At 47.3% G+C, this 9,620-nt stretch overlaps 1 protein-coding gene across 1 annotated transcript; it reads right to left on the reverse strand.

Annotated features, from left to right (window-relative positions):
• Window positions 1-3,376: 3,376 nt before the first annotated feature.
• On the reverse strand, window positions 3,377-8,269 carry EGR4 (early growth response 4). Its single transcript, XM_069205616.1, has 2 exons — window positions 7,431-8,269; window positions 3,377-6,147 (listed from the first exon to the last, which is right to left on the reverse strand). Exons 1-2 carry the CDS (start codon window positions 7,588-7,590, stop codon window positions 4,859-4,861), a joined length of 1,449 nt encoding a protein of 482 aa, XP_069061717.1. The 5' UTR covers window positions 7,591-8,269; the 3' UTR covers window positions 3,377-4,858.
• Between the last annotated feature and the right edge of the window lie 1,351 nt (window positions 8,270-9,620).

Below are 9,620 nucleotides of genomic sequence, written 5' to 3' on the forward strand. Positions count from 1 at the left end.
GTAATCCTGAAGCCATCTCGGGCCTCTTCAATCCATTTACAGCCACTCCCTGCCCCTTCAGTTCACTCCTGCCGCTTTCTACTTTCTACCTTTGAGACACCTTTTCATTTTTCTCTTCCTCCATCTTTCCCATATGTGTCTTTTGCTCGCAGCAAATGCTTGAGGCAGAAAAATAAGCCCCGGACCTCAAAAATAAGTGCTGGTGCTCAGCACCGGAAAAAATAAGCACAAATTAAGCACTGGTTTGGCATTGAATCAGGCTATGAACATCCCTTGGCTTAGCTATGTTAGAAAAACATTTGCCAGCTTGGGCTTAGGGGAGTTTTTTAGTGCTCCTGACTCCCTGTTGGCAGTGGCAATAGATAGAGCTAAGGAGCTATATTGGCGCAATGCCCACGGTTTCAATAGGAACGTTTTTTTTGGGGGCCACCTGAGAATTTGCAGATGCTCCCGTCATATCCTGCCCCGTATATCATTCCCTCTGAGCGGCATGGACTGTTACTGACCAGATTTTGTTGCACATTGTGCATTACTTGCTTGTATTTTCTGACCAAAGCACGTGGTTTAATACACTTCCATCAGGTCCCTGTGATGGTTTTTGGCCTCAGGGATTAGATGAAGCCTTCTAACCTCTTCATATTTGTACAGTTTGGGATGTGAAGCCGCTGTCCATGCTGTGTTAAATTTTGTGTTAAGCTGCATCCGAATTCGAACTATTATCAGTGATGGTGTCTTTGATTGTCATATGTTTGTATTAATGGATTGTATGTATTGTTTTATGTTGATGACTTTTATGGCTCTTTTTGAACCAAATGAAGTATTTATGACTGACTAAGTTCTCTCCCCATGTGTGGCCACCTGAGGCTGAGTTCACTACATACAAAGCAGGATTATTGAAGGGATGTGATAAGTGATGTGATAAACTTGCCTATTATACATCAATTTCGTATGCTATCAGTGTAGTATTTGGTTTCTTGGTGAAAAAACAGTCACAAGATGGCTACACAACAAGAACTCAGTGGGCAGTCCTCCTTGAACTCCTCTGAACATCAGTGCTTTCCATGAACACATATTCCTGACAATTATTGCTCAAAAGGTTTGTGAAGAGATGTTCTCAGCCTTCTTTCTACCACTGGTCACAGTAGAACTGGTTCATCTATGTCTGCATCCTACCTACTGTCAGCCACCATCAGCCGAACCATCCTCAGGTCCGCCCAGGAGCCTGCGTTGTATTTACCTCCGCTTCGGGATATTGTAGGTCACATGCAGAAGGCCAGCAGGAATGAATATTGAACCAGAAGTCTCTTTTTTAATATCTCTTGTTAGCATGGCTGCTTCTCCTCAGTGTCCTTTTCCATGACCCATGGACTTGTAGAGGATGCAGAGGAGGCAGAAGTCTTGCTGTGGGTGTTACATGTTCACCACACCAAGCTAGTCTCGGGCACCAGGGGAGATCTCCCAATACTTGTCTCCCGCCTTTGTTTCTGATGGTGCTGGAGGTAGCATAGGACTTCCCGTGAGTCCTGCACGATGAGTGAAGGTTGTTGGCCTGAGATGTGTGCAGTGCACAAACAACTGCATTCCTGGCGCAGCTCCTTGACGCCCCGTGGTGGGCGCGCGTGGAAAGGCTGAACCATCATGGAGGACCGCGGTGACGCTGAGCGCGGGAGCCGTCAAATGAAGACGGCACCATTGATATTACTCTCAATACAGTCAATGTTCTCATCAGTACTGTTACTGCCGTTCTATACTCACTGGTGTAGGCATTAGTATTAATATTATTGTTATTACTATCATTAATTGTGTTATTATTATTATTATTGCTATGATTGTTATTATTATTATTATTATTATTATTATTATTATTATTATTATGAACGGTATTATTGTTAATATTATTGTTATTATTGGTATTGCTGATGTCTTCATTATTGTTTCTATTATTATTATTATTATTATTATTATTGGTGCTAATATTATTATTGGTGTTATTGTTAGCATTATTATTGTTTTTGTTGCTGTTATTATTATTGTTGTGGTTATTATTGTTTATGTTATTATTATTATCATTATTGTTATTAGCAGTAGTAGTATTAGAATTAGTGTTATTATTATTGCAATTAATATTAGTATTACTAATATTATTATTAGTAGAATAGTAGTAGTAGTATTGCTATTATTATTATTATTATTATTATTATGATTGTTGTTTTGTTATTAATATTGTTGTCTTCATTATTTGTTCTGATGTTATTCGTATTATTACTGTTATCATTGTTGGAGTTAATATTATTATTATTATTACTACTACTATGATGCTTCTTACTGTTGTTATTATTATTGTTAGTGTTATTATTATTGTTCTTGTTGTTATTGTTATTATTAGCCCCTAGTAGCTGTGGGAGGCCTTCTTACTTACATTGTGGTTTGATAAACCAAATATTATTGATTTCATCAATTTACATGAACCCAGCTTGCAAATTCTAAATCTTAGGTATGGTAAGCTAAAAGTTTGAAACTCCTAGTTCAAAATGTATGTGTTTATTACCCTAGCCCAGGACTATATTTTACTTTAATCCTAGCCCAAGGACTATCTCTTACCTTCACCCTAGATAAAGACTATCCCTCACTCTTACCCAAGAAAAGGAGTATTGTTTACTCTAAACCTAGCCGAGGGTTTACCCCTCCCTAACCCTAGCTAAGGACTAACCCTTACCTTAACCCTAGCTAAGGACAAACCCTTACCTTACCCTAGCTAAGGACTAACCCTTACCTTAACCCTAGAAAAGGACTAACCCTTACTTTACCCTAGCAAAGGATGACCCCTTACCCTACCTAAGGACTAACCCTTAACTTAACCCTAGAAAAGGACTAACCCTTACCTTACCCCAGCTAAGGACAAACCCTTACCTTACCTTAGCTAAGGACTAACCCTTACCTCAAACCTAGAAAAGGACTATCCCTCACCTTACCCTAGCTAAGGACAAACCCTTACCTTACCCTAGCTAAGGACTAACCCTTACCCTAGCTAAGGACTAACCCTTACCTTAACCCTAGAAAAGGACTAACCCTTACCTTACCCTAGCTAAGGACTAACCCTTACCTTACCTTAGCTAAGGAATAACCCTTACCATAGCTTAGGACTAACCCTTACCTCACCCCTACATAAGCACTAACCCTTACCTTAGCCCTAGGTAAGGAGTTTCCCTTACTCTTACCCTACCCTGTCGCCCTCACCCTAACCGTATCATATGAGAATAGCTCTGAGATACTCAAACAAATGTGTGACACGCTTCTATGGTTTGAGCAAACCTTAACAGCTCTCTCTCCCCAGAAACAGAGGGATAACATTTTCACAAAAGAGACATCTGGCATACGTAGTGACCATTTTCACCTTTATTGAAAAAATAAACACAGCTTCTTGTGAATCTCATTTGATCACGTTTCTGTTTTACAAAAACAGCAGAAAATACAAACAAAGCAGAAAAATATATAATTGGACATCAGAATTCCATCTATTTCACTTTTCATTATGTGCACTTTACCCTATGTCTAAAAATCCCATCTCCAGGAGTGTACCTGAAAACATCTCCCAATGACCTTAAAGTGCCTGAAATTGGAAAGAAGTTTCTTTGAAAACGGCCATCTCTGTTGAAAAGTCCCAGAAAACACAGAAATGCCCTGAAAAAAACAGTTTTCATCCCTGCCTCACATTTCGCAAGTAGCTCAAATCACTGCAGCTGGAGATCCTAAAAACAGAACACACAGCCATTTGTTGGTATTCTTGGGGTTTCCAGAGGTGCCTGAAAAAAAGGGGCTGCAAGTTTACAGTAGCAGCAGAGGGCTTTCCTTGTGCATTATCCAGTCAGACAAGGAGAGCATCTTTGGGCACTGATAGTGAGTGAGGAATACTTGAAGAAAATGAGTGATGCAATGCACCACGCTTGTAGCATCCAAGAGCAATCGCGGTCAGCGCTGGAGTCGAACACCAGGGCTTGATTCTTTGTAAACATGTCACCTGGACCATGAAGTAACAGTATTTAATGAGCCAGTCTCTTGCACAACAGCCCCCATAGCAGCAGATTCTCAAGGTAGGAATGTATGCATGCCACAATCTTCTGAGGTTGAGAAATGAAACCTTAGGTGTTAGATTAGGGATCGCAGAGGATATCCAGTTTTCCCACGAGTCTGATAGGAGAAGGAACTGGGAAAAGAAACATGCATTGTCTCTGCCACCATCTTTGTCGCTCCACAGCCACAAACAACATAGTTCACAGAAATTGCATATCAAGAGGCTTGCGGGAATCACAAAAGCACAGCCTGTACCTCAGTGCGGGTGACAAACAGCAATCTTTGACATGACCAAGACGACAGATCTCACTCTGGTCACTTTTGGTTGGACCTTGTTGTGGGTCTGACTTTATTTACACTTTGAAACAGAAGCAGCAACACTTTACACAGCCCCTTAGTGCCTTTGCTGGCAAGTCCTTTGCTTCTGTGGGCACTGTGCTGGGAGCTGTCCACTCCCAGTGTGGTGCTGAAATGTCCACAAAGACCAAGCTAAGATGCCTGTGGCTGAGGTTCAGCAACAACAATGCCTACCACCACTCAACCTCATCGGCAGAGCTTGTAGGCTGCTTGATGGTACATACCCATCAGCGTTCCGCATACAATGCAACGAACACCTAAGCTTGCTTGAACATGGTGCACGGAGAAGGCCAACACCTTGCAACTAGACACCTCATGACCTTCTCGACTAGAAGGACATCAAAACACATGACCGACTGGAGTAACATCCCCCAAAGTGGTACTGAGGCCACAAGGACCTGGCTTGAAGTTAAGTTGGTGGGGCGGCTCCTCATAACGCCCCAAAGGAGAGGCCCATAGTGTAGAAGCCGAGCCCCTTCAGCTTCTCCTCTGCGCGGGCCTTCTGCTTGAGGTGCACCTTGGAGTGTCGCTTCTTCTCATCACTGCGCGCAAACCTACGGCCACACACGTCACACGAGAAGGGCTTCTCACCCGTGTGGGTGCGGATGTGGGTGGTCAGGTGGTCGCTGCGGCTAAAGTTCCTCAGGCAGATGCGGCACTGGAAGGGCTTGTGGCCAGTGTGGATGCGCAGGTGGCGGTTCAGCTCATCGGAGCGGGCGAAGCTGCGGATGCAGGTGTCCACCGGGCAGGAGAAGGCCTTCTCGTTCGGCTTGGGGCGGAAGCATTTTGGGGCACACCTGTTTCGGCGGGTCTTCTTTCGGGGTTCTGCCACAGCGTGAGTTGAAAAGCTGGAGAGCAGTGGGTTTGGCCCCGGAGAGTGGCCCAGGAAGTCTGTCATGGGCAGTGGTGGGGACTGGTGGTGGTGGGCCAGCTCGCTGGGGTTCAAGAGAGTGGACACCACCTCTCTTTGTGACAGCAAGGGCTCCAGGTCCTGCAGGAGTTGGGACTGGAAGAGGTGCAGCTTGGTGTCACTAAAGTCACTGGACAGTTGGCACAGGTCGCCGGCGTTCTGGAATCCCTCCGTGGGACAGACAAAACCTAACCCACTGGTACTGAAGCTCCCAGAGTCTGGGCTCGAGGCGCTAGTCTCCGGTTGGCAGCAGGCGGACAACAAGCTCTCGATCTTTGAGCCCAGGTGCTGAAAGAGAGTCTGGGGCCTGTCCGGGCTGGGGAAGCCCTCCGGTGAGTAAGAGGCCGGCACTCCGCCATGTGACCCCCACTGGGGCCTGGCCCTGTCCAGCGCGGGCTGGTACTTCACATCTTCCTCCTGTTTGGTCTGGAAGAGGCACTGGGAGGAGCAGGCACTCCCCAGAGTAGGCGAGGATGGCACCTGGTGGCTGTCCTCCTGGTAGCCAGGATAGGCCTGCTCTGGGTAGCCCTGCTGGACGGAGACGCTCAGGTTGGGCGCGCAGTGCGCGTAGAGGTCCATGTGGTTCTGTAGCGCCTCGGGCACGGAGTAGAGCGCCTCGCTCTGGCGGAAGGGCGAGGTGCCGAGGATCCCCGACATGATGGTGAAGAGGGCCTCCTGGTCCTGGGCGCGCTGGGGCAGGGAGTCGATGAAGAAGGTGCCCGAGTAGTGGACGGAGGGCGGGGAGGGCTCCTCCGCCAGGTATGCGTAGTCCGAGGGCTCTTCCCGCGCCTCAGAGGCCAGGAACTCGCCTAGGAAAAGAGAAGGGAAACGTGAGCTTAAACTGTAGCGCCTAGAGCCCGACCGCGCCATACAAGGAGCGTGAGTTCAATGTTAAACAAAGTTAGAACCTCGCGGTATGTCCCACAAATTCACACTTACACACTCTGTCGCACATAAACACACTCTCACCCGCAAGCGCGCACACAAAATACATTTAAAAGCCGTTCTACATACTTCAGCTGCCATGGAGGGGCATATCCCGGCTCCATTTTATTGCACTAACAGTGAATAATACAGAATTACTCACTTTTATTGTTATAAGAAAATTGGCAGAAAAAAAGAGTGGAGCCCCCCAACTGACGTCATTAAGTACGATCCATCAATGTGTTCCTGGCACTGATTTTGCCACCTCTGAGGGCAGGGGTCGCAAAGGCAGCGCCAGGGGTCTCAAAGTACAAGCTAGGGCCCCCAGCTGCGACCCCTGGCGACCCCTAAATGAAGTCCAAGCCTCACAGGCAGTGTTTTATCGCGGCTTTATGGCCACCCTGCTGGTATGACTAATACGTGCACAAGTGTTCAGTGTAATACCACATTCTGTGACACAGGCGGATGAGCGGAAATGTGTGGCCCCCCGAAGTAGCACCAGAAATGAGATGTGACTTTAGGGCAACTACTAATAAAGATGTGTGAGTGCACATATGTTATGTACATATCTACGTGCAACTTAAGTGTCTACGATGTGTATATGTTTACATAAAAAATAGGCATATATACGTGTGTGTGTGCATATCTCAGTTGGAATATATATACTTACACAACACACACACACGGATTAATATCTGCACTGTCGTTTAGATAAATGCACGTGTGCATACACAAATTGAGCGTGCAAAATATGTGATACTGTGCGTGTTCCTAAGCATGTTCACTAATGAAAAGATACAAAAATGACATATATGTTCGGACATATGTATGTACACAGTCACACATGTGCACTGCACACATATTGTTCTGTATAGACCATACATGCATGTAAGAACACACATATCATTGTAATGTTCATGCCATGCGCTATGTTGCAGTCTTGCATCTCCTTTCATGAACCTGCTGTTGGTAACACGCATGCCACCCCTCGCTGCATGTGATCCCTTGGGCACAGCTTTAGAGCCACCCTCCCCGGTGGCGAAGAGGCCCCTTTTCGGGTTCCCTGGTCCCTCGGTCGGAGAGAGCCCTTGCATGCCAGCCTGTGCACAGAGAACGCGACAGGGCCCTATGCCACCCTGGAGATGGCGATGCCCACCCCGGCTCTTACCTTCGGTGAAGCCCGCTGCCTCCCCCTGCGGCTGCTGCTCCGGGTAGAGTGGCTGCTCCGAGCCCCCGGGCTCCACGCTCTGGTGCCCCGCAGGCTTGAGCTCCGTGTCCCCCTCGTACTTGGCATAGTCCTGGCATGAGAAGTCCATGGTGCCCTGCATCTCCCGGGGACGCCCAGCTCTGTGGAGGAATGTGGGTGTGCGCCGTTGGTGCTGAGAACAACGAATCCAGGGATACCGGGATGCTTCTGCCACAGTGCGCAAAGGATGTGGGTATCCTCCGTGCCAAGGTGGTGGTGGGCACCTGCTGGCGCTGCCAAAGACGTTAAACTGAGCTGAGGGCGCTGCTGCTAGAGTATGTCACATATCACAGGGCGATGCTGGTGCCATGGAGTATATAAAACGCAGCTGCCAGGGGTGTGCCAGGGAGAGGTGGATGCTCCTGCCAGAAATGTGCCAGAACCTGTGGGCACTTCCGCCAAAGATGTGAACGCCGCTGCCAAGATGTGCCAGACAACCCTGAATTATCCTGATGCCAGGGGTGTGGCATGAAAGGTGGGTGCTCCTGCCAGAGATGTGACGGGAAGATCAAGATTCCGTTGCCCACATATGCCAGAGAGCCCACGACGATGCTGTTGCCAGGGGTGTGCCCAAGATGTGCCAGGGTATGTCTCTTCCAGAGATGTGGCCGCTGGATGCCTACGTCCAGGTGCGCCAAGGATGCTGCGGTGATGCTGTTGCCAGGGGTGTGCCACAGCTGTGGGTGCAGGTGCCAGGGGTGAGTGGCCAGTACCAGCGCTGCGCTCTGCGCCCCCTCCTCCGGCCTCGCCAGTGTTGTTGTGAGCCCAGCCTGCCTCCGGCCCCTTTTATACCGCGCTCGCATCTTCCGCCCTCCGCAGGCTCTCCATTTCAGGAGTCCCCGTGATGCTGCCGTGATGTATGTGCCCATATATGGATACAGGATGTGGGATGGGGAGCCCCAAAAAAGGAGCTCTCGGAGCGTGACGCGGCGGCCGTCTCCCCTCTGCTGGAAATACACCGAGTGCAGGGGTCCCCGCTCGGGGGCCCCGGGGCAGGGGATCCCCTGCCGAGCTGCAGGTTTCAGGACGAGGTGGGGCCCTGGGGGGCTTTGCCAGGGACTCCCGCGGGGAAGACCCCAGGTCTGCAGCGTTGGTGCCACTGCACTGAGAAGTGGAACAAAATATCGCGCCCCTCCATTGTCCTTTTTTATTGAGTGTTTTTACACAAAATACAGGCTAAGTTTAAGACAAACTCTGATTTTCTCCTCTTAGCTTTTTAGCAAAACCATTGAACCATTATTACTATTATTTTTTGCTAGAGCATTGAACCATTTTTTTTTGCAAAAGTACTGAACCATTTTTTTTTTTTTTTTGTAAAAGCATTGAACTATTTTTTTTATTTGCAAAAGCATTGAACCATTATTTTGTTTTGCTAAAGCATTGAGCCATTGCCCTTACAGTGCTCGCGGGGCATGTACCATAGCTCAGTAGGTTGGGCGCGTGCTGCCAAGGTTTGTTCTCGCAGGCTCGAGCTCGCTTACTGCCGGCATGGCGCTTCATGCTTCTAAAGTCGATAAAATGAGCTCTGTTCGGAAATGGCCGTGATATTAATGAGTGAGGCGTTAAACGATGTAGCGATGTCTGCTGTGTGACTTAGCACAGCTTAATAGAGAAGGGAGTGCTATAAGTAATACGCATGTGTGCGTATATATATATAAAATGAAAAAAACACAGGTTACATGGATGATATAGTTAGTATCTGAATTTACTCGTACAAAACCTTAGAAATTCAGTAGAGTTATTTCAAGTAACTATAACTCCCGCCCTAAGGTAACCGTAACTCGCACCCCCGCCATGTGCAGTTTTCTGATCAATAATTTTATTGCAAATGTTGCAGTGATAATATCAAAGATGCCGTACAAGATCTCATCAGTGATAAAATAATTTGGAGTAATTACCTGTGCACGGCAAAGGCGCAATTTACTGCAATAGTTACCTTAGGCCGCGAGGTATAGTTACTTGAAAGAACTCTAACTATACCTGCTTCATTTCTATGGTTTTGGTTGAGTAAATTCAGAACCTAACTATAACATCCCTGTAACCTTTGTTTTTTTCAGTGAATTTCTCTGGTTTTGTAACATACAGTAATTTTAATTACTCTATGTTGATACA

Source organism: Pleurodeles waltl, chromosome 1_2, assembly GCF_031143425.1.
Source record: "Pleurodeles waltl isolate 20211129_DDA chromosome 1_2, aPleWal1.hap1.20221129, whole genome shotgun sequence".
NCBI classification, from domain to species: domain Eukaryota; kingdom Metazoa; phylum Chordata; class Amphibia; order Caudata; family Salamandridae; genus Pleurodeles; species Pleurodeles waltl.

Bases quoted from the DNA above. Each gene is read 5' to 3' on its own strand.
- EGR4 (XM_069205616.1), bottom strand. From the start codon at position 7,590: ATGCAGGGCACCATGGACTTCTCATGCCAGGACTATGCCAAGTACGAG. The intron at 6,148-7,430 runs GTAAGAGCCGGG...CTCTTTTCCTAG, and splicing joins GGCAGCGGGCTTCACCGAAG to GCGAGTTCCTGGCCTCTGAG.